Source organism: Halichoeres trimaculatus, unplaced genomic scaffold (genome assembly GCF_033239565.1).
Source record: "Halichoeres trimaculatus isolate MK-OKI-2021-1 unplaced genomic scaffold, fHalTri1.1 fHalTri1_scaffold_6, whole genome shotgun sequence".
NCBI lineage: Eukaryota > Metazoa > Chordata > Actinopteri > Labriformes > Labridae > Halichoeres > Halichoeres trimaculatus.
In genome coordinates, this window is record NW_027437184.1 from 8,542,186 (window position 1) to 8,567,546 (window position 25,361).

At 39.2% G+C, this 25,361-nt stretch overlaps 1 protein-coding gene across 1 annotated transcript in view; it reads right to left on the minus strand.

The window, feature by feature from the left end:
• Positions 1-25,225, minus strand: part of gtf2ird1 (GTF2I repeat domain containing 1) — a 42,929-nt gene extending 17,704 nt beyond the window's left edge. The window contains exons 1-11 of the mRNA XM_074672251.1: positions 24,806-25,225; positions 15,144-15,273; positions 14,760-14,901; positions 12,406-12,582; positions 12,074-12,257; positions 9,802-10,112; positions 9,332-9,424; positions 8,052-8,135; positions 7,198-7,381; positions 3,934-3,959; positions 1,533-1,659 (exon numbers count right to left, since the gene is read on the minus strand). Of these exons, the coding sequence (XP_074528352.1) occupies positions 1,533-1,659; positions 3,934-3,959; positions 7,198-7,381; positions 8,052-8,135; positions 9,332-9,424; positions 9,802-10,112; positions 12,074-12,257; positions 12,406-12,582; positions 14,760-14,901; positions 15,144-15,269 (1,454 nt within the window). The 5' untranslated portion in view covers positions 15,270-15,273; positions 24,806-25,225. The remainder of the gene's footprint in view (positions 1-1,532; positions 1,660-3,933; positions 3,960-7,197; positions 7,382-8,051; positions 8,136-9,331; positions 9,425-9,801; positions 10,113-12,073; positions 12,258-12,405; positions 12,583-14,759; positions 14,902-15,143; positions 15,274-24,805) is intronic.
• Between the last annotated feature and the right edge of the window lie 136 nt (positions 25,226-25,361).

Genomic DNA, 25,361 nt, shown 5'->3' on the forward strand with positions numbered 1-25,361 from the left:
AAAAACGTTGCCTGGTCTGATGAGTCTGGATTTCTGCTCCACATTCAGATGGTAGGGTCAGAATTTGGCGTCAACAACATGAAAGCATGGATCCATCCTGTCTTGTATCAACGGTTCAGGCTGCTGCTGGTGTAATGGTGTGGGGAATATTTTCTTGGCTCACTTTGGGCCCCTTAGTACCAACTGAGCATGGTTTAAAGTCCACAGCCTACCTGAGTATTGTTGCTGACTACGTCCATCCCTTTATGAGCCCAGTGTACCCATCTTCTGATGGCTACTTCCAGCAGGATAACGCTCCATGTCATAAAGCTGGAATCATCTCAGACTGGTTTCTTCAACATGACAATGAGTTCCCTGTACTCAAATGTCCTGCACAGTCCCCAGATCTCAATCCAATAGAGCACCTTTGGGATGTGGTGGAACGGGAGATTCTCATCATGGATGTTCAGCCGACAAATCTGCAGCAACTGTGTGATGCTATCACGTCAATATGGACCAAACTCTCTGAGGAATGTTTCCAGTACCTTGTTGAATCTATGCCACCAAGGATTAAGGCAGTTCTGAAGGCAAAAGGGGGTCGAACCCGGGACTAGCAAGGTGTACCTAATAAAGTGGCCGGTGAGTGTATTTTCCCCATATCTCCCCCTAATAAAGAAGATTTTCTTTGGTTGGAGGCAGTTTGCTGATATTTATGTGGCAAATAGCACTGCAGAAAACTGATCATCCATTAACAAGAGACACCTGAGGGACAGATGAGGTTTGATTTAAAAGTCTGTGTGCAAGTATGTTTGACCACTCTTAGAGATGACTCCACAAAAAGAAGTAGTTAATCAGAGCATTCATGTGTTAGTGGTTGACTGATATGTCATTAAAGAGCTGCCGGTCCTTGGTCATTTTCACCAATTCAAATAAGTAAGCATGATTGAAGATAGCTGCAATGGACTGCTGAAATTATTAAGTAGTAAGAAAATAGCATAATATGGTGGAGCAGTGAGAAGTGACCCCATGGAAAATTGAGTTGTAGTAAAAGTTTTTAATCTGTGACTTCATCTTTTTGGGCTTTGAGGCTGTTTGACTTTGAAAGACTCATTGAAGTTCCCTCAGAGTCTGCCACTCATAAAAAAGTAAATTTAGCACAAACAGGCCATGAGACTGTATAAATTTTGAGGTTTTCTGCATATGATTAAAAATATCTCACCCTTGTCGGATAAATTACGAAAACATTGAGCTGTCCCCTCAACCAGCCTACATTAACCAACGCCTGATACTCAAAATCAAAGCATAATTCTAAAAAAAGCCTCCAAGATGACGCCAAATCAAAATATGAATCAAGGCTTGTCGCAAAAATTAAGCAAATCACAGCCTGTACTGCTGTGGCAATGCAAATCAACTCTGAAAATGCTAAATATAAAACATATTCAGTCCAGTTTGAGAGGAAAGCCTGGTACTGCAGTAAAATTTGGGTGGATGCCATTTTGTCATAAACAAAGCCTGAGGTTGGTGTTAAATGTGTGTGTGGGCTGTGCTCTGACCTGCTGCTGTGAGGATTGCTGATCAGCTCGGCTGCAGTGGGCGGGATGCACAGACTGTCAGGGAAGCCGTCTTCAGGCGCAGAGCCCAGGTCATGCTTGCCCTCCTCTCTCGCAATCTTGCCAGCAGCTTCAACAAACAAGACACGGGAGATAAACAAACCCTGCATCCCATTAGCAGAGAACATCTGTGGGGTGTAAATATATAACTAACGACCTGACAGGGCACTTCTCTGCTCGCCACTTACTCCCATTTCTTGCAAAAATACTCAAAATTGTCGGCCCACAAAGGCGCACATGCAATCCTATGGAAATAACCACATTTCAATGAAAGTTCCCCAGACTAAGTCACAATAACTTCACAGTTTGAAAGCCCACAACGTTCAGTTTTTGTGATTTAAGTGAATCAAAGAGCTAAACAGGTAAAATAAAACCTTAGTCACCATTTACGTCAAACTTTACAGAATATTTAAAGGTGAAACTCTCCTCCGTCCCTGAAGATTACATTACAACAGCATCACTGGAACACAGCACTCTCAGCAAGAACAGATACTTATCGCCTGAATTTCTTGTTTACTGAAGCATCTTTTTTGCACCACATTGTATAAAACTTATCACAGAGAGCGATAGGCTTAAGATGCAAACCGTTTCTACAAGAAAATATAAAGAAGTCATTAACTACAGCAGGGCATTACATGGATGCACACTATTAACTGGCAGCTGATGTTTATTTTCTGCAGAACAAACAGAAGTTTGTTGAGGTTCAGAAGAATAAACACTTTTCTTTTTCAGGAAAGTCTTTGAAAACCTTCATGTTTTTCTCTTGAGATAATTTGTTCAAAGCTCGAGAAGAAATGAGGCGAAGAATTCAGCCAAAAGAGTCTGTAGTGTCTGATAAACGAGCCTTAACCCAAACCTTTTGAAACACACAGTACACATGAGATAACTAGTCTTTTATTGTATTTATCAACAAATCCCAATTTAATTGTGCCTTGTTAAGATTAAATTATTTTTCAGTCTACCTTTTATTGTTTTAAAGGAACAGTGTGCAGAATGACAAAGGATTAAGGGCATGCAAAAGCAAAGCAAAACTAAGATTTTGAGAATAAAATCATAACATAAGAGAATAAAGTCTTAAGTAAGTCTAAATATTAGTATTGCAATGTCTTTTTCAGGAAGAAGTAGGGATCAATATCGGTATTTTTTATCATTATTTTAATAACATGTTGATATCAGCTGATGTGTAAAAGTGGGTCAATATTTACTCATCAGCTGCTGGCCATTTTCAGAGCATCTTGAACCATTTTTCAAGACCCAAACATTTTTTTCTATGACTATGTAAACCCCAAATCTACCTAAGAAGAGAGGATTTTCTTCTTTTATGTCTTTCTTCCTGTTTTTGATCCAAAAAACAGACAAAACATACTTTTTTGATCATGTTCATCTTAGGCGCTCCATCCTTTAATCTTCTCCATGGTCGTCTTTTCTCACGATCACGCTTTTTCTCTCTAAACTACCTTGACACATCAATTCAGATTGTTTTTTTAAATAATATTTATACTGGTTAAAATTGGTTATCAGCTGTAACAGCAATATTAATACCAGCTATTGGTATCAGCCAAAATTTTCATATCGGTGCATCCCTAGAAAGAAGACTTAATTTCCAATCCATATAAAGATTAAAATATCATACAGGAGGATATCAAAATATTCCCCAGCCTTCAGCATCCAAAAAGCTTAATTTTAAAAATACCCTTGATTAGCATGTATCTTATTTTGAAAGGATTGGAAGATCGGCTGTACAGACTTGAGAGGAGGAATGTGGTGCATCTCAAGTTGAACTCTGATATAAATTTCATTAAGAAATGGCTACAAATTGAATCTGTTGAGGAAAAGCTGTTCGACCTCAGCTGTTAAATCTGACTTCACAAGATGATCCACGCTTGATTATTTTAGCACAGGAGGCTGATGTGTTTCAATCCCTCTTTAGGTTTTTCAGCAATTATAGACTGTGCAAGACTTCTTTCTCATTAAATTTCATCCTAATTCCAACATTATGGCTATTTTTCCAACTTTGATCTCGTACCTTAGTCTTTATGTCGAAATCATGTTATTATTTTTTGTGTTTGTGGCCCTAATCCTGCACTGAAGAGTAGAGACAGAAATATTCAGCCTGATCTAGAGGTTGGCTTGCACCTCTCTTTTGCTCAATCTTTCTGTCGGTGCAGCAAAAGTGGCCTCCAAGGAAAAAAAGCTGCTTTGCTGCATGATAAGTGCACCACTCTCTCCTCCTTATTCTGTCTATCAATTTAGACAATATGGAGGCTACCTTTTATTTTTCTACACAAACTGCAGCTCATATGAGAGTGGTGTTGAAACAGAAACACAACAACCAAAGTCTTACCTGTGAATATCCTTTCATCAAACATTCTGCAACATGAGAAGGAGAAAGAGGCTGTTAGTTCAGAGAGTTTAAGTCATGATGCAAACAGAGAGCAAAAGCAGGGACACGACAAAGTGCACATTATCTACTCTCAGGGAAACTATCAAGCTCCTGAATCCCTCTGACTAAAAATAAACAGGAACTTTTCTTCTGGACTGATTCCTCTTTATTGTGCACATGCTGCTGCTCTCTGACACAAAGACATTCCTCTCATACTGTGATCATAATCTCAGCACACAACTGGTTGCCTGCGTCTTGATTATCTACATGTGATGTTTAGATGAGACTTAATCACTGCAGTTTTAATTTTAGAGAAGAGCTGGATTGTTTAATGCCTCCTTTCATCTAAAATTGTTTCTATATCAGACGTTCCACAGTCAGACGCCTGACATTTTCTACTGAAGGCATCTGTGAGTAAGATTACGCATCTTACACAGTTGATTTAGTCGGTTGTGACTATTCGTGAACCCACCTCAGTCTGAGCATGATCAAGGTTGCAGCTTGAAAACAAAGTTTAAGTTTCATCTAAAACCGCCGACTATTAGAATAAATGATCAGCTAATTTCCGTCCATCAACGTTGAATATGCCAAATGAGAACATCAGGCCCCACATCTGGAACATCTCTCATTTTCAATGACAATGGCAATGTGATGCAATTCCAAATTAATCACAATTTCAATCTTTGCTAATTGTATTAACACTAATGAGCTGCCTGCTGGATCCATCCAGAGATGTGTTATCTGAAAACAAGGCACGGTGGCTCATTTAAATTAGCTTAAACAAATGGACCAGCATAGCAGCAGCAATATGCTGGCGAGGGAAAGTCATTTGGGACGTGAATGGAGACGCTTTAGCAGTCAGTGGGACTCAGCGTGCTGAAGGAAACAGGCGTCGAGCAGACAGATGGTGGAGGCTGGCTCGCTCGGTGGCTGCTTATTAAAAGTTTCAGAGGAGATGCCACGCTGTAGTTTGCAGGAGAGGAGCTGGACGGGGATGAAGCAGCGAGTGAGTGTACTATAATCTGCACTGAGCGACTAATTTAATTAGACAGGAAAACTGAAATGATGTTCCCTTGAAAATCTGCCCAGTGGATTTGGGGAATTTTAGACAGTACTGTCCAGACTTAAAATATTTAAGTCTATTCTCTGAAGCATAATCCCTGAGAAGGTATAAAAGATCAGTGGCATCCAACTCCTCACCCTACACACTTTGACATCAACACTTCATCATCGTATGGAGCTCCAGGGGAAAGGTGAAGGACGGGATGGCTGTGTGGTAAGCATTAAGGCTTATTCACACTCCTCCTTCTTTATGTTCAATGTAAGCTAAATGTTGCAGTTTCATCTCAAATCAAGGGGGCAGTGTTAAGCATTGCAGCCAAAGAAAAACGCTTTGAAAAAAAATGTGCCTGAAACCAGCGAGGACAAAATTGGAAACCAGGTGCGTGATGTACAAGCTTACAGTACATCTTAATCTTTTAAAGGGTTCTGGATATAATACACTACTAACTGGATTATTTGTTAATAGTTTGAAAATGATGTCTAATGTTCGGAAAAGGACTAGGGCCACTAAAAAAAAGGTCCTTTTTTGGTACTACTTTTATAGAGGAAACACAGGATTTCGACTTTTTTTGTCAGAACTCTGACTTTAATCTCAGAATTTTGAGAAATAAATTAGAATTCTGGGATTAATGTCAGAATTTTGACTTTTTTCACCCAGAATTCTGAAACTGACTCTGGTCTCAACAATCTGAGAAAAAAGGCTAAGTTCTAAAAAAAAAGAAGGAATTTTGAAAAAAAAAAAAACAGAATTATGACATCTTTCAACAGAATTCTGAGATTAAAGTCAGAATTTTTAGACCAAGTCAGAATTCTGAGAAAAAAGTAAGAATACTAAGAGAAAAGTCAAAATTCTGACTTTTTCTCAAGAATTCTGAGATAAAAGTCAAAGTTTTTAGGTCAAAGTCAGAATTCTGAGGAAAAATCAGTTCTGTGATTTATGTCAGAATTTTGACTATTTTCTCAGTATTTAGAGAAAAAAGTTGCAACACTGAGATCAATGTCAGAGTTCTGAGATTATCTCACACTTTTGATCTATTCTCTCAGAGCGTGGTCACACTGGCCATCCAATCTGTCCCCTGCCTAAGCACGATTGCCCCCCTGCAGCGCTGTTCCCCAGCTGTAGAGTACGGCCAGCAGTCACACTACCCCTACGTCAACCAGACTTTAGCAGGTATCACACACGCCCACGGCCCGCCTTCATCATCGTGAAGCATTTGTTTACATGAAGCGTGATCTCATCAGAGTCAGCACAATGAGACACAGAGAGCACTGCTACAACTTTAGAGACTTTTGGACTTATATTAAGTAGTTTTTCGCCCGACAGAGCCCTCTAACACCCCTGCTTCGTTTAAAATGATTGTCGAGAGATACGCTCGAGGTGATTATACGTAATGGATTGCACGCGCTGTCTGTGTGCTTGTGCTCGTGCGTGAAGTAAACCGTGCCAAAGCCCACCTCTTCAAAGCGTGCTTGAGCACGGAAGGGAATCGTGCTTGAGCACGGTACAGTTGCGGTCACACTGGCCTTTCCAAACGTGCTTTACGGCTGAGGCGTGCTTAGGCACGGCACGATTGGCCAGTGTGACCGCGTCCTAAGAATTTTACGACTGATCCTGGTCTCAACATTCTGTGGAAAAAGCCAAAATTCTAAGAAAAAAGTCAGAATTCTGTGATTTATGTCAGAATTTTGACATTTTCTCAGAATTCTAAAATTAACTCTAATCTCTGAATTAAGAGAAAAAAAAACTCTGAATTCTCACTTTAATTTCAGAATTTTGTCTTTTTTCACAGAAAAAATAGTCATTAAAAATTGACTTTTTATTATTCATTGGCTCCAATCCTCTCCCGTACTATTGACTTTGGAGTCAAGTGGACAAATAATACTGGAGGATAGATGAATTTTATGAACAGATCTGCTGAGAATAGCAGTAGATTGCTAACTCAAAGTTTATGAAGAAGTCTGCTTCAAGGAGCTTACATATTGGAATAAGGGGGGTGTACCACTTATTAAGCTGTTTGGATGTTTCTGTGGGACTAAGAGTCAGTCAGGGAAGTATTGCACAAAACTGGAAGAAAACATACAAATTTAAAGACCTGAACGACCATCTGATATTGAAGATTTTGTACCATGCTGATATGCTAACAATGTGAAAGCAGTAATTACCTTTTGACGATGAAGCGTATGCCGTGGCGCTCATCTAGGATGCGTTTGAGTTTGGGGACTCCATAGGTGCAGGGTCTCTTAAAGGGGATCTGATCAGGGATACCGATGATCTCCACGGCTCCGGGGTCACAAGCGATTTTGCGGTAGGGCACAGGCACCATGTGATCTAGACCCAGGGCTTCAGCTGCAGGAAAGATGCGACAAATTGTGTTTTAACAGTTTGAATATGTTCCCTGAAATGTTTAAAAGTCACTCTGTGGGTTGAATTGAGAAACTTTATCAGTTCTATGTTCACTTTACCTTCAAAGTATCAGTTCTTTATTCGACTTTGTGCACTTGTTTCTCTCCAAACATGAATTTGCATAAGGAAAAGCAGCCTCCAGTGATGCACACACCCCCATGTAAAGGGTTTGTGAAAGGGAAGATTACTCAAGCTAAATGAGAAATTTAACTTTAAGGGAATGATAATCGGTGCCCTGGGCTCGGATAAAAACAGTCTGGAAACAGATCCCAGGAGCCGTAATGCGGAAATGTTTCTCCTCTGTATTTGTGGAAACTGCCCGTAGACACACAGCATCTAATGATTTAGAGCAACGCAGTCTTTTGAATACGTTTAAATACATTTCAGACAATGCAAATACTGCAGGAGGTGATCCAGGCTCCATTCTCTTTGGAACAGATAACATACGATGGTTACAGAAACACATCCTGTGCAGCTCTCAGGGAAAGACGATCAAACCAAAGCTCTGACCCCAATCCATCAACATCCACAGATACACACAGGATCTTCTCTGTGCATGAACAAAAGCATGAAGAGACATGTTTGTAAACCGGACAGCGAGGACCTTCCTTACCGTATCTGCTGTTAAATAAGATCTGAACACATTCTCTCAGCGTGTTGATGTCTTCAGTTTCCCGGATGAAGGAATCCCATTTTTCTGCCAGAGAGAAATCCAGTCAAAAGTCGACATCCAGTGAAACAAAGACTCACTTCTTTTTTAAAGAGCTTTGGCATTTAAATGAGCTTTACTTCATTGTTGTTGTTCTAAAATTCTGAAATTAATCTTCCCCATCAACTCAATATCAACTTGGGAAATGAGTACAATCTCCTTACAGGATTATTCTTGACATATTAGCAGCTTAGCACTTAATATTTAAGAGTTAGCGTTAGGTAAGCCTTTTGTTGAGTAAACAGCACTTGGCTTCTGTATGAGCCGGGAAACAAGCGCAGAACTCAGGAGAATAAAAGAGAGACGTGGAGCGCAGTGCGTCAAGCCCCGTCTGGGAGAGCAGATGTTAATTTCTATTCATGTAGATGTAACGATTAATCATAGTCAGTTAAGTTTTTGAAGCGAAACGTATGAACTCTGATTACGAATGGAGATCAGAGACATAACTTATATAGATGTTGTGTAAAACCTGTACTGAAAAAGCAAGCCTCAGGTTTCTTTCCCCTATAATAATCCACAAACTAAATTTTTCGTTGGCTTTTAAAACATCAATAAAGTCTCTCGAATCCAGCTTTTCTATATGCAAATAATTTAACCGATCATTTTACTATTTTGCACTCAGAGGCAAGATCCAACACAGCTACAGATTTTAATAAGGATTCATCCAAATTTTTCCTTCCCTTTAAAAAGTAAACAGATTTTTTTTCTCGAGAAATCAAGAAACTGGACCTTCAAAGAAGAAAAAAATGAGATGGAGACTTTATCAATCATTACTTCCATCAAACACCTGGCACTAAATCTAACACTGACATCGTGAAACATTACCAACCAAATAAAAGCCAGATAGAGGAATCAGCCACCAACAAGAGTGAGTTGGAAACCACCGAAATTGAGATCAGTGGTTGGTCAAACATCAACAAAAATCTAGATCTCCTCATCTTGCTACAACAAATAACTTAAAAGCTTCCCCACACGAACCCGAGATTAAAATCTTTGGTCAAATCCCTGAATGGACAATCCAAGAAAACCTCATATTCTCATGCCCTGCCATTTTAGAAAATCAGAAAAATCTAAGTTCACTGAGTGCATTCAAGGTTTAAACTTTTCAGATTATGAAACATAAAATGCACAGAAAAATACTGCATCCTGACTTTAGGTTGTTACTTCTACCACATCACTCTTACCTGACTTTTCGTGCACTATGGAGAAGAGAAGCCTCTTGGAGATGTGGACACCAGGAGGACTCTGACCCTCAACAGGCGGTCGGGTTGACTCATCTGCAAGTGAAAAATGATTTTAAACTCCAGTTTTGCAGAAAAGTTTAACTTTGGATCCATGTAGACTGCTATTAGTTACATGAATATATGATGTTAACTGATGCAAATCATGTAAGTCATATGCAAGGATTTTTTCAATCTTTCAGATATCTGTTCCTCTCTATGATTTCATGTCTACCTGACTTCTTCAGTTTGGTCATCTGATTTCAAAGCACAGATTTATCACATTTCTCTGCACACTGAGAGGAAATAATGACACCCTGACCCAGGAAATAATGCTTCTTTTTACCGTTTGGAAAATTTACCCCCGTTTCCCAAAAGAGAGGAGAAAAGGGTTGACTCAGTATTTGAGGATTCAGCAGCAGATGAAACCTTACCACTGTTTGCAGAGTCCACTGCAGGTGTCCCTAACTTGTCCGTCCAGATGGCTGCTCTGTCTTTCCCCAGGTTGAGAAGTGACATTGGTTTGAAATCCAGCTTCCCATCCGGATGAGGTTTAGAGGACATGGGCATGCCGTACAAGAAGCTGGACAGCACAGAGTTATTGGACGTGGCAGGACTGGATGATGTGACCCCCTGTGCAGCAGATTTCCCCACGCTGGGGCTGCTTGGCGTCATGACGGCTGAGGAAGAGTTTTGATTGACATCTGAGCTGGACTTGGCTTCTCGAGGCAAATCTTCTGTCGGCCTGCGGACAGAGTGAATCGATCAAGTTTTGTTTGTGAGCTGCATCAGATGGCAAGTGTCTGTTCACTTAAATCAACATACTCTGCAAAAACAAATCTTTTTGAGAAGGTTATGACTTTCTCTTGATAAATCTGAAGAAAAGCATAAAGATGTTAAGATGTTTCTCATTTTGAGCTTTTGACAAAACGTTGATTCACTAAAAAAATGAAATCTAAGTATGTCTTAAAACGTCTCGTTTAGGGATGGGTACCTTTCACATTTGAAACAATGAGATACCGATTGCTGGTACCTGGAAATTGGTATCAGTACTCAACGGTACCAATTTTCGTTACTTTTCTGTGTTTATGTGGTAAAAAACATCAGTTTCCTTAATAATATAATATAAATTCTTTTCAATTTAACGTATTTATTCTTCAATATATAACCTTCTAATGCTGTGTTCATGTCTAGTATGGAAAATCACCTACTCTCCCACTCCCTCACAGTCACAAGGATGCATTTAGGTTCCTAAACATGGTACCTTCTGATTTTACGTGAATTGGTACCCGATACTTTTGACAGAATTCGGACGGTACCTATAAAAGTACCCAATTCGGTACCCATCCCTAGTCTTATATGAAGATTTTAAAGGACAAAAACGATGCCTTAATTACTTCTGATGAGTAAAAATATTGCTAATTGGGAAAGAAAAAAAGTTTGAGAGGTTTCTTGAAACAAATACGTCTAAATTTGAAAGACTGAAAAAAGGGCATTTTTCTCACGACATTGGCAGACTTTTTATTTATTTCAAGAAATTCAGGTGACATTTTCAGCTTTTAATACCCTTAAAGTACATTTTTTGGTTCTTGGAAGGCAAATGTGGCCCTTATTAAGTCAATATGAGTCACATTTGCCTCATCTGTTTGAAAAAAAAAAAGACAAAACACTTCCTTAAACTTGAGTTTTGAAGCATGGCAGATAGTTGGTTGACTCTTTCAGGTTTTGTCCTCAATGCCCTATGAGATATCCTGCTCAAAAAACAAAATCAGTGACCTCACTGCAAAAAACTTTAATCTTATAAAGTGTTTTTGTCTTATTTCAAGTAAAAACTATACTTGATATTAGCTACATTCAACTTCCAGAAAAATGTAATGTTTCAAGTTGTTTAAAGACCAAAATTAGGTAAGAATTGCTTGTAACAGGTAAACAAAAATCTGCCAATGGATCAAGAAAAATTTGCCAGAAAAATAGCTTAAAAATAGAAAAATCTCTTAATACAACTAACTTTTCTCTTGTTCCACTGGCAGATTTTTTAAAACTTGTTGCAAGCAATTCAGACCTCATTTTTGTCTTTAAATAACTCAAAAAAGACATTTTTCTGATCTGATCAGGTGAATATGGCTCATATGAAGTCTAAAAACACATTTTCTACTGAAAATAAGACAAAAACACTTGATAAGATTTCAGTTTTTTGCAGTGGTGTCCCTGCAGGAACTTCTGCTTAAAAAGGATAACGCAATAAGTCTTTGTTTCATTTCCAAATCAATCCAGGAGATTTTCCCCCTCTCCTCCCAAGATAAGTTTTGTATTCTGGTAGGAAGATTAAGCCTCAGTGAATTTACACAGCCTCCTCACCCAGCTTATGAACAGACTTCTACAGACTTCTGCTAAATCCAAGCAGGTTTTGTTAAGAAGCAAATTCAGAGCGCTGAGACTAACATGATGCATAAGAGAGTGTTTATCTCCAGCTGAGTTATAACTCAGTCGATCCCTCTCTAATGCATCACAGCCTGTCTGCTACCAGAAACCAGCGGCAAACAGAAAAACACATAAGTGCATATCTCTGCAAAGCATTAGCCGCTAAGATAACATGCCAAACTTCCTTTTCAGAGCCATCCAATTTGAAACATCTGCTCTCATAATCTGATGCAAGTGTTCAAACAGCAGTGTGTTATCCCCAACATCAACGCTGTGCACGCTCACCGTTTTACAGTGAAGTGGATTCTGTGGCTCTGCTCCAGGATCTTCATCAGAGTCTTCGTGTCGTACTCTGAGGGCTTCTTCAGGGTGACGCCGTCAGGAAGGCCGTGAGCCACCACACAGCTGGGGTCCTTCTGGATCCACTCATAAGGCACAGGGACCAGGCTGCTCTTCCCCACAGCCTCACCTAAAAGATTTTTACAGAGCAGAGGCAGGCGGCTATTTCTCTGCTTTTACACCTCAGATTACTCTTCAAATCTGTTATTTGTATCATTTCTGTGCATAATAAAAGAGAAAAAACTGAGCTTAAAAAGTGGAACACGGTGAATCCTTACTGTAAAGTACAGTGAAAACTTCCTCCACCATCTTCCTCAAAACAAAGATATTGGATTGAGCATCTGATGGAGCTCTCTGTTTCCCGTGGTCACCATCTTTACTCGGTTTGCTGTGATCGCCTTCCTGCTCTTTGGTATGGGCATTTGTTGTGGTCAGATTTTGAAGACATGGCGCCCCTGAAGCAAACAGACAGATTAATCAAAGAGCACGTACAGGAAAAATAACGTGCTTTAGCACATTTCAGACACTACTTTAACCAAGAAAGAAGGTAATCTTCACCACAGGAGGTTACAGCCTCTCAGGAGGAAAGTGAAGTCAAGTCTCTAAATCTATTTGCTGTTTTACATTTAGAGTCAAGGTCATCAGGTGAGGCTTCACGTCGGTAATAAATCTCGTCTTAGCAACTTGCATACTACTTTGTTTACAGGAATTGATGCCTGAAGGAGCTTTAGTTTGTTTAAGCCTGGAGGATTTTTTTCATTTGAAGATGAGATCAATTTGGTGTTGATTACAGTGACACCTGTATTAAGAATCAGAGACTCAGTTTCTCATGGGCACCATCACCTACTGCTGTAAAGACATGACTCTTTCCAGTGCAAGCAGATCTGCCTTCTACCTTAACTCTTCTTTCTTCAAGACATATTTTCCAAATTGACTCAATAATATTAGATTAGATTAGATTAGATTAGATCAACTTTATTGTCCTTTGCAGGAAATTTGTCTTAGACAGCAGTACTTCTGGCCAAGGGCGCAGTATTATAAATAACAAAATATAAAACAATATACAACAGTCACATAAGCAAGAGGTTGGCGGCAAGCATGGCCAGAAGTTATTGCACAAGGATGTTAAAGTGCAGTGCTTGTCACAATACGCAGTGAAGATAAGCAGAAACAAGTTAAAAACTGAGTTTTGATGATAAGAACAAAACATGGGTAAAAGTCGGATAATAACAGCTAAAGAACAAGTAGAAGCAGATAATAAGTAAAATATGTAGAAACAAGTTTAAAAAAACAGATAACAAGTAGAGAAATAAAACCATGGATAAAAGTGGAAAAATCAGAACAGGTCAGTGACGGGTGGCAATGAATAGGCTGACAAAAAATATATTTACATACAAGCATTATATGTCAATTCAAGGAAAGAATTAATTAGATTTTTTGTTAAGCAGAGAGATGGATGTTGGGAGAAACGAGAGCTTATATCGATTCGTTTTGTGCTTGCTTGCTCTGTATCGTCTCCCTGAAGGCAGAAGTTCATATTCCCGAGAAAGAATACGGGAAGGATCATTCAGAATTAAGGACGACACTATCAAAGACAGACTGGAGAGAAGGGTGGTCTTTCTGACCTATCACCTTCAAAGCTGATTCTATCAGTCCACTGATTTTTGATTTACTCTGGATGGAATATCATAGCCTGTAAAATAAAAATGGACGTAATCTTGCTCAGCTTTAAGTGAGGTTGCCACAAAAACTGCTCGCCCTGGTGGCTGGCTGCAGTATAGGTCAAAAAATCTGTCTCTCCAGTCATTCCAGATGGGCTGAGGTCAAACCTTAAAAAAAAATCAATATACCACGTAGAAATGTTTCTCACATCCACTTGTTGTGGTAATTTAAAGATACTAATAAGCTGCCTTGTATTCAAGTCTAGTATTCAAGTATTATGTCACATTTAACGATGATTGACAGCTGCTGTTCTTGTGCATTTTTTTTTCAGGAATTGTAAAATCCAACCACCCACTAACTCCAACCCCACCAAGCAGAGCTAATGTAACCTCAGTTTTTATTTCATTGATGGACTCTCAAGTTTAAACAGACCACTGCAGAATAACTGCTGACTGTGGGTTGGAATGAACATTATCACAAAAAGATTAACTTGTGTTTTAGCTTTCTTTTTGGCAGTCTGTCCAGAAATGTAAAGACCTTGGTTTTAACAAACTTCACTTTAATATTTCTATTCTTGATATATTCTAAATCCTTGACTTAAAGCTTGCTGGAGTTTTTCTTCTCTTTAAAATGTTTTGTTTGTGCAGTAAAGCAGTTTGAACGGCCTGTTGTATAAATGGTGCTACATAAATAAACCTTGCTCGCCTAGACACATCTCAGTCACGCTTCCTGTGTGATAAATAACAAGCGATCTAAGCCATGATGTTGGTTATTTTGCAAACATAACACATAAAGAGGTTGTGACAAATGAGCTGTGACGAGGCAGTTAATAACACATCAAAGTGTTTCACAGATATAAAAAGCAGAATGTGTGAAACTGAAACTACTTTCTCTCTGTTGTTGTTTTTTTATGCTGACATAACCTGATATTGAGCACAGCTGTGAACAGCTACGGAGAATAAAGACTTACGGCAGAACTTGTAGAAGTCTGTTTGGATTTCCCTCCTGGAGTTGAGGAACACTCTGCCCTTTTCTGTGCCCACTGCGATCACGCTGTCCTCATGTATCGTGACGCACGCTACCTCAGCATTCAGCTTAGACATGGCCATACACTGCAAGAACAGTTAAAGTCAGAAAATGCAACACATGGAAAAAAACAAGATAATTAATATTTCAGATAGGCTGTCATATATCTGACATAAAAACAGGAAATTTGCTCCATCAAAGAGGAACCTAAATGTAATGGAGATGTTTTTTTTTCCATGCTACAAAGTAGATTTGATTTTCCCAGAGCAGTTACTCATCCTGAGATTATGAGCTAAGATGTTGATTCATGAGTTGTTCTGGATCATACCACAGAGTCCAGCGCAGACACCAGGCTGGTGAGGATCTCCTGCCTGGCGGACACCAGCGGGACCTGCAGCTCGCCCCGGGAGTTGGTCCTGATGCCGTCACATGCCAGCTTCCTCATCTGAGCCATGCCTCTGCAGGAACCAGATGAACACAGTTTAGGCAGACAGCCACAGCGCGACACAGACAGAAAGCAGCGAGTGAGCGTGCACATATGCAACAGCGGCAGCGACCTGCAGGCAAAGCAGTTTGTGCAGAGTTCATTTCCTTTGACTTTAAGCAAATAGAAGCTCAGGTTCACAGGCTCAGGCAGAGATGGGAGGATGAGGGAGGCAGGAAGGGGCAGACAGATATTTGGGTTTGGACTTCAGAGGTGACTGACAAAGAGAAAGCCATGATGGCTTGGATAAGGTTTTAATCAGCGCTTATGTGTCGCCTTTAAGTATGAAAGCCAGGGCTGAAGAAAAATACAGAAGGGAAGTCAAATCATCCCAATCTCATTCCTTGAACAGTCTTAAGGTTGAAATCAAAATAAAATTTCAGGAAAGTGTAAAGTCAAAAGTTTAGATACAACTTCAACATAAAATAGCACTGACTCTCCTCTGCTCTTTGGGTCTGTTTATTTGCTACTTCTAGTCAGTCAAAACAAACAAAATTTGCCCTAATTTAGCATCATTTTCTGGCCATCACTCTTAAACCGTAGCATATTTTGTAAACTGGGCGGCTGATTGATGTATTTGAGTGATCTCTAATCATTTTTTTGTTCACAACTTCAAACTTTGCTCATAAAGTGTTTGATTTATTTGTAACAAGCTCGTTTGCAGATTTACTGAACGACAGCCTACGGTCTAAAAAGAATGACACCTGTGCAGAAGTGTTAAAAACTGCAGTTCCTTCCGTGTCCACTAGAGGCTGGCTGTAGAAGCACCAGAAACCACACACAGCCATTCAAAAAAACATATCTTTTCTTTATCAGCATTAATAAACTTTTTTACAGCCCGTTTCCAAAAAACAGCACCAGTCTAAAAAGCCCATTTCTCTATCAGAACACAGTACGAGGTTTCTTTTTCTCTTATTACTCGTCATTTTTAAGCCATTAAATTGATGAGTTTTGCACATATAAGTGTGTAGCTGACTTAACTTCCACCCCTTTAGCCCTGTTTCCACCAAGCAGTCTGGTTTAGATCAGTACAGTTTGGTATGGGTTCGCTTAGTTAAGCCTGTTCCTCTTTGCATTTCCACAACCAACCGTGCCCCCCTCGTGGTAGGCGGTGTGTAAGCTAGATGCAGATAGCTGCAACTGTCAAACACTAGCGTGACGTCATTGCAGCGCAACACAGTGTATCCCGCTAAAAAATCCAACGAAGGTGAAAAATGCGACACAGTAAACAAAGAGCAAATATGGGAAACATCCATCAATTCGTCTTCTTTGTGATTGACATGTGGCCCTTTGTCCCAAAGCACAATCAAGCTTCGTTTCAGAGAAGACTGTGTGCTGCAAGTAGAAATACAGCCGCTGTCACATGGTAAGTGACGATTTTTTGACCAATCAACGGTCTGCAGTGTTGTAGCTCTACCTTCTGGAATCGGATCAGTTTAGTCTGGCAACCCAAAAAAGAGGGTCCCAAAAAAGAGGGTCCCAAAAAGTGGGACGGCTCATTTCGGTTATTTGGGCATCCGTTCTGGGATTAGTCAGTGGAAACGCCATGATATGCATGCCGTGCTGAGAGGTATCGAACTGAACTGATTGGTGGAAATGGGGCTTTTCACACTTGATGAAGGATAACAGGATCTTATTTAAGATATATTTTCAATATTTAAACAACCACTGAAGGATTACCACAGAGTAACTCCAGACATGACAACACATTTCAAATCAACAACAAAAACAGCCCAAGTCTCAGAAACAAGATGTCCGGTGTGAATCAAAGTAAACGGGTAAACAGATCGGAGCAGTTAAAGGAAAAACTGCTCAGCTAAAGCCAGGCACTATGTTCTCATGGCAACTGAAACCCGTCTCCTTGGAAACTAATCTCGGGGCATTTGAACAATGCAGCCCTGGCCTTTAATCTCTCCAGACACTGGGAACCATTATACTCGCCTCTGGCAAGCCCAAACCACTGACTCAATAGAGAGGACAGAGAGGCAGAGAGATAGGCAGGGAGAGAAAGAGGAGGGTGGCTGTTTGTGTGTGTGTGTATGTGTTTGTGTGTGTGTGTGTGGGTTGTGGTGGGGTTCAGCTGCACCAGTCTGAACGTGCCAAGTCTATTGGCCATCTAAATGTGCCTCTCCTGAGGCCACAGCAAACATTAGCCCCCTCCTAAATGATTAGAGCCTGGAAATAGACGGCCCCTCTCCCTCCCAGATTTAAACAGCAGAAGAAGACGAAGCAGGGGAGGAGAAAGGTGGGGATAAAAAGAGGATCATGGGTAATGCCATGTCAACTGCGGTGCTGGAGGAAGCTTTGGTTATGATTTCACAGCCCTGTTATAACTCTTCTCACTGAATACTGAACAGGTTTACTTGGAACAAAATCAACAAACAAAGAAACACAAGATCCTTTGATGCAAATCCCACGTCTGCTGTGGCCTAAAACTTCTCAAGACATGCCAGAATAATTCAGTCTAGGTTTATCCAAATCATCTCTCTGGTTAATACTTAATTATTCTCAGAGGAACCAAAGTACGGAATGAGATCTGTGTCAAAAAGAATTTAAGTTGCAAACAAAAAATAAAAAATTTGAGAGATATAATCCAACTCAAGCAAAAAATGTATTAGCTGCAATCAAAGTATTTGTGTAATTGTGCAAATGATTAGCTTTTTAGCTTTTTTTTGACACAAACCTCTCAAGTGGGTGGGCAATGTAAGGAATATGTCCTAAATAAAAATAAATAAAATAAATAAATAAACAGTATTTTCTATTTCTATTTCTATTTCTGTTTCATTGGTTAGCTTTTTGGGTTACATCCGTTGCCCCGGATGTTGTTCTATGCGTCGTGTGACACTCTTTATGGTATGTGGGGTGGTAAACCGCTGACATTTAAAATAAAAAAAAAAGTTAAGGATTCTTTTCTTTTTAATTTTTTGCTTGAGTTAGTTTATATCTCTCATTTTTTGTTTTTTGTTTGCTATTTTTTTTTTCAATTTTTAAAAATTATTTTTGACACAAATCTAATTCCATACCAAATAACTTTTAGCCAGTGGTTTCTCTATCAGAAAGCTTCCAGTTTTCTAACATCGACTAGTCCACAGACATCCTCCAGCTCAGACACCTGTGAAACTTTGCCAGCCTTAGGGGACAGGCATTTGGTTTGGAGACTGCCGACGCTGTTGCCTTTTCTTTAGATCCTTATGTGGTATTAAGTTTATAATTGTTTCATGTTTTGATTTTTGTCTGCTTTAATAATAAGTCATTTAGTTTTGATTGTCCAAGGCGTTTTCTGTGGTAATCTTATAGGTTGCCTTAGGCTGAGGTGCAACCATAGACTGTAAAAAAAAAATAGACGTCCGCTTGCTCGGCTCGAAGTGAGGTCTCCACAAAAACTGCTCCCCCTGGTGACTGGCTGCAGTATAGGGTTAAAAATACTGCTTTCCAGTCATTCCAGATGGGCTGTGGTCAAACTTTAAAAAATTATTACACCTCGTAGAAATGTTTCTCACGTCCGATTGTTGTGGTGATTTGAAGATATTATTTGGCTGTCTTGTATCGAAGTCCTCTTTTTTCTGAAAAGTTTCGTTTTCATTAGTTATTCGAGGTTAAAAACAAGGCTTTAAGTAACGTTTAATGATGATTGACAGCTGCCGTTCTCGTGTATTTTTTCGGGGATCGTAAAATATGTCAGGAGGTAGAATCAGGAAGTGATTAGACTCTCGAAAGAAAAAAAAATATTTTTATTTTTGACACCCAGCTCCACTCAGATTCTCCCAGAATCCCTCATTGTTTCTACTACGCAGAATCTGGCTCCAAACTGTTACAATGGTGGCGCCTGAGACGGCGGTATTTTTGCTTCAAAACCGTACAATGATAAATGGTGGAGCCACGCTGTCCACTCTACATACAGTCTATGGGTGCAACAATCGGGCGCCTCCGAGCATCCATGAGGTGTGGTTGGCATCATTTTGACCCAGTTGTGTATGAGTCAGTGAATCAACCCAGACTAGTTCCCAAACATCAATATTTTTCTTCTTTCTCCCAAACAAAAGCTGAAGCAGCAAGAGTTTGGATCTACAAGATTTATTAATTTCATCTAAAGTATCAAACAAGGAGAACAGTCATAATTATTTTCAAAATTATCACTCCGATCACTCTCTTTCAAAAGGAATGTGGGAGCTGAAGTGTTGTGACTTTGTCTGGACAGAGAGCTTCTTTTTCGGTCTGGGAATCCCCAGAAATCTGCCCATTATGAAGGAGCATGCAGTCAGTTCTATTTAACTTGAAAAAAGGTTGTTTATGTATTTTAATTTTTAAAAAAGAACTGTGGATCGCAGTATTGCAGCCTTTTCAGACATTAAGAGTCATTTTTTAAAATTACAAATAAAGGTAAGTATATAGAAATAAGCAAGTAAGCAGGACACACTTGGTAAAAATGTGATATCAAATTTATCAGTTGGATCTGATGTAGCACAGGACAAACTGAGAGCATGTGTTCAGTGAATGGCTGTGCAAAATTTAAAGTGTATTCTGACTTTCTCATCCACCTACTTCATCTGCTATACAAGCTAATAAAAATACTAAAAATGCTATCTGGAATTGTTTCATGTTATTAAATGATGTGCCTGTTTAGTGTGCAGCGATACCTTTGTATGTTGAGAAGATTATCAGCATAAACAAATTTAACCTGCCCCTCTTTACATTTTCATTGATGTCTAATTACAGAGTATTTATCTTGCATGGTTGTTCTTGGAGCCTTAAATCCTGGGCAAACTGCCTGAGCTAATCTCTTAGCCCATTTACAGTATTTGGAAGCTGCATCAGACCTTTTTAACAAGGCCTCAAAATGGTTCAAATTGGTAGTGACAGAGTGGTTTGTTGTAACCATGTCCGAAAACATAAATAATGGATGGATGAAGGTGAGTTTAGTGGTCACTGGAGTGGGGCAAAACATGCTTATAGCTTTAACTTACATTATTGTTTTTTGTTGGACATTTACAGCACTGACATATGATGAATCATCTCACACATACTTGATGGGGTTACTCTACATTAAGTTTTCAGAAGCATGTTTTACTAACTTTAAGCTGTTTTTGTACTGCCTGACTGTTTTGTTCTTCTTCAGCAGCAGATAAGACGTGAAGTTGGTGGTCTCAGTCAGTCTGTCTGTTCAATGACTGTGACTCAAATGCACAACATTAAAGGGACAGTTCAGTTTTTTTGAAGTGGGGTTGTATGAGCTCTATGTGACCACTAAGGACATTAGATACAGTAGAAAGGTGTCTCCTCTCCCTCACACAGACTGTAATCACTGGTGACAAAGAAATAGGCGCTAACAGGGAGAGACGGTACCAGATTCAAAGGCTATTTTCTCTGCCTACAAGAAGTAAAATCAAAAAGTAATACCACAGTTTAAGAGTACGCTACATATAATAATTTTTAAGTGCATTAAGTCTTCGGAAATATAAACATTTATCCGGTCCTCACTAACTGGTCATGTATCCTTCCGCGCAGCGCTAGTGCGCGCCGTCCCCCCTCCTCCTTTTAGCTGTAGGGAATGTAAACAAGCTATGCTTCGGACGCTGGTGTTTATATTTCCGAAGACTTAATGCACTTAAAAATTATTTTAGTAAAACGTACTCTTAAACTGTGGGTATTACTTTTTGATTTTAGTTCTTGTAGGCAGAGAAAATAGCCTTTGAATCTGGTACGGTATTTCCCTGTTAGCGCCTATTTCCTCGTCACCAGCGATAACAGTTTGTGTCTTACTGAGGGAGAGGAGACACCTTTCTACTGTATCTAATGTCCTTAGTGGTCACATAGAGCTCATACAACCCCACTTCAAAAAAACTGAACTACCCCTTTAAGTTACGAGCAATGATTTCTTGGTGGCAAAATCACAGCCTAGTCATAGACAAAGATTTTTCATTAGTGTAATGAAATAGAAATTTCAAAAGTGGAAACAACTGAGGTTTAAAAATAGGAACACATGTCATTCAAAGAGTTTTTGATAATAAAGAGCAATTTATTGTCTCTTTTTTAACAACAGAAATACAAACAGCTGCTATCTCTTATTGTGACTGACAAAATATCTGCTCAGGTTGAGGTAACATGGGTAAAAGCTTAAAAAGGTGAGGTCATATGAACAGACACATATGGCTGCACTGCATCTGGTTGTCACATGTCATGTTAAATGAACTGAATTAGATGCTGCATGCTACCAACAGAATTCCCCTTCCTGTTATCAGCTGCACACTTCCACAGACCTACAGGTTGTTTCAGCTACTAAGAAACAACTCCTGCACAAAAGGTGATGCATAATGCATGTTGAGGGTTTTTGTTGTGTCTGAACTTAAACAGAGACTTTGGGCTCAATCCGAACAGAGATTATGCCTATTTTGTTTGTATTTGTAATGATGCTGTTATAGCACATGTGAGCAGTCTGTGTGTCTAAAGGATAATTCAGGTCACTGTAATCAATACAGGACGTCTTGAGTGAAGAAATGGAGCAGAAACTATCTGACTACATTTTTTGTAGCAAGCACAATACAAGTTATGGACTTATTTAATATAAAGCTACATCATTTGTCTTTAATCCATTTCTCCAACATTTTTAGTTCTTACTCAGAGAGCTTTAGGGTGGAAAAAAGTATAACAATCCACAATACGACAGGGAGTGGTTTGACAGCCAAATCTAACTTCTCATCAAAGCAAACAACAACATAATCCTTTTGTTTACACCCTGTGCCTCAGGCTGTGGCCTTTTGGGAATGTCATCATAACTGCTGTAACAGTTTTTTAACTGCTGCGATGCCAGAGAGGATTCAATACTTCAGAAAGGAGCAGAGGGATAAATGAAACATGGTGGGAGTGAAATATTAAATTTTCCAGTGCAGACTAAAAAGCAACTTATTCTTATTGGTTGCAATATTTTGTTGTCATGTCCATGGTTTTTTAAGAAAGTATGCAAAGGCATGTGCAAATGCTTAATAATTAGATTCGTTTCACCTGTTAAGTTAATTGCAAATTAATCAGTGTAAGTATTTTTTGAAGGTTTTTAAAAACTAACATTTTGTGCTTTTTTCCCCTCAGTGTGACATCAAACAATATAAAAAAGTGTTACCAGAATTTTGGAGGCTTCTATTTGCATGAAACAAAAATAAACAGGAATAATGTATAGAGTTACTGGCAGATGATGTAAATTTATTAAATCACAATTCCATTTAAAAGGTTTACAGTCATAGTTCATAAAAGTGTGAATTAAGTTAAAGTTCACATGATTTCCTTGTATATCTTAAATAAAAGGTCACTTGGCATTATCAAACACTAAAATCCAACTCTGTGCTGATGTATCCGTACTTGTTTTGGTGTGGTTCTGTTTGATTTCATGCATGGCTGAGAGTTGTGTTGAAAGCTCCTTGTGCCTGAAAATGAGCTGCTATTAAGTTTACATCACATGAGAGCAGAGAGAGCAATGACTTTGAAAAAGCTGGGCCCTGGAGAAAAAGACTCGAAACCACAGGATATGAGACCTCGGTGTAATAAATGAAGTCAAGGTCTGCTCTGGCACTAGGAAATGAGCGTGTGTACAAACCTGTCTCTTTTCTTTTATGTCTTGTAAATGTAATCCAGCAGAGTGAGTTTTTAAAATTAACTTCCTATCAACTTCAGTCAGACAGCTGAGAGCAGGAGGAGAATAAAACCGCTCCATAACTCTGCGATACACAAGTTTCTGTTTGTTATACTTTACCAGAGCTGTCAGCATTTTGGTTTATTTAGTTAAGAGCTTTAAAATTAAGTGTAACAGACTGAATTAGCTAAGAAAAGCTGTCAGTACACGCTTTTTACAAGTTTGAAAGTGAATTTGGTTTTATTGTTTACACTGCTACTGAAGGCTTGTAAGTGAAAGGCTTATTTTAGAGCATAAAATAAACATGTTTACAGCCTGGTGGAGGAAAAGGCTTTGGTCTCTGTAGCTTTGCCAAAAACACTGGGAGTACATTACTTTGTTTTGATTATGTTATTCCCATAATTATGAGAACACCTTATTGCCTGTATAATGATCAAAAGTTAGGTAAAGTCTGCTTTTTCAATATGGCATCCAACACCATCGTGCGTACCTGATTAAGAGGGCTCTGACATGCTGTAAATGGAACGCACACAACTGAATGCAAGTTGACACATTGACTTGAACAGAATTCACTCAGATCAAGGGGCGGTGCTGGAATGGAGATGCACTTATATGACCAATCAGTGTGGTATTCGTGACTTTTAGTATATATTTCAAAATGATTAATTTCAGCCTTTGACCATTCCTTTTCACTGTGCTTTTCTCAGTGTTGCCAACTTAGTGATTTTGTCACTATATTTAGTGACTTTTCAGACCCCTCTTGTGACTCTTTTACAAAAAAAAAAAACATAAGGAAACTTTTTCTTGAGTTTGGAGTCCAATTGAAACCACTCACAGGCGGAAAAATCCTCTATTTAAATGATGTCCTACAGTTTATATGCAAATTGTAAATTATGCCAGTTAGTGCCTTATAGGACAGCCAACAGCAACTTTACTTACCGATGAGTTGACAACACTAGCTTCACTGCCATTCATGTTACAATGTTCCACCTCAATCAACACCATTGCATTAATATTGCTGTTGCTGTGCCTCTGAATTGTCCCAAAATGTTACAGTTGGTAAAACTTTTTGAGGTTTTAGCACCAATGCTAACTAGTCGAAGAGCAAATACACAGCCTTTGCTCATAAAGCAATGTGGGATATCACTAATAGTTCATCCATGTTTAATGTAGTCTCACATTGTTATAACAGAAGCATAACATAAATCAAGTAACCAACAAGGCAACAAAGCAAAACATTGCAGTCTAGGGTTTTTTTCTGGGGGTGGAGGGCACCTCGGGTCACCTTTGTAGACACGTCCTTGAATAACAATTACCTGCTTATTGTTTGTGCACAGCATCCTAGTACTGTAGGCTTGAATTAACTAAAAAATGTTGTTTCTTTCCGCTTTAAACAAGTTAAAATGTGTTGTAAGCACTGTTGTTTACACTTTAGTTAGCTGTCTTCGCTGTTGTCGACCAGTAACCCTTGTACAGACTATAATAAAAGTGAGGTTATTAAGGCAGCAGACAGACGCTGAATCCTAATAATAAACACAGGCTAGCTGTCCACTCACAAGGTTACAGGGAGGCGTCTCTTTCGGCTCGTTTAACTGCTAACTAACCATAACCTTTCAGCTTTTCCTCACATCTGTCAAACAAACGAACGCTGGATTATCAGCTAACGGTTATTTTAAGCTAACTAGCTGGATTGAAACTCGTTAGCTCGATGGCGTTAGCCGTCCTGCTAACTAGCCTTAGCACTTTTCCTTTCATCTCCTCCCCCAGCCCTGAAATTAGGTTATAATCTGTAATTTCTAACAGCACGGGAACCGAAACCAACACGCTGAATGCAAACACACTATACAACTATTCATAATTCTAAAAAGAGGAAGCGAAATCTCACCTTAATTAGCGATTAAATAGCCTTGTTGCTGCTGTCAATCCCGGAATAGGTTTATTTATTCCCCCGTTTTAATCCATCAGAATCGCTCACAATTCCCATCCACAATGTTGCTCCGCCGTCCGCTAAAACATCATAATCCGGATCATCACAATGTCGACCTCGATGCCACGTTTATATTCTATTATTTGTGTATATATTCCAAGTTTATTTCTCTTTTCCCTTAACAGAGCAGGGTGTCCCTTTCCCCTTTCTTTGTTCTGTAATCCAGTAAAATTGAAACTCATTCGCCTCCTGCTAATCCCAGCCCAACTCAACAACAGCATCTATTGGCTGCAATTTACATACAGGATTAACGGAGGAACCTCTGGAAAAACCCTCCAGAGAGCTGAATTTGCATGGAGAGGAAATATTCCGAGGGCAATTTATTCTTATTATATTGAGACTGTGACTGTTGAAATCACTGTCTGCTACTTGGCTGCAACTTCAGACTTTCAGCTCGGTTTTGACAAATCCCCCAGACTGCATGAAGGTGGTTTGATGTAATAGTTGTTGAACA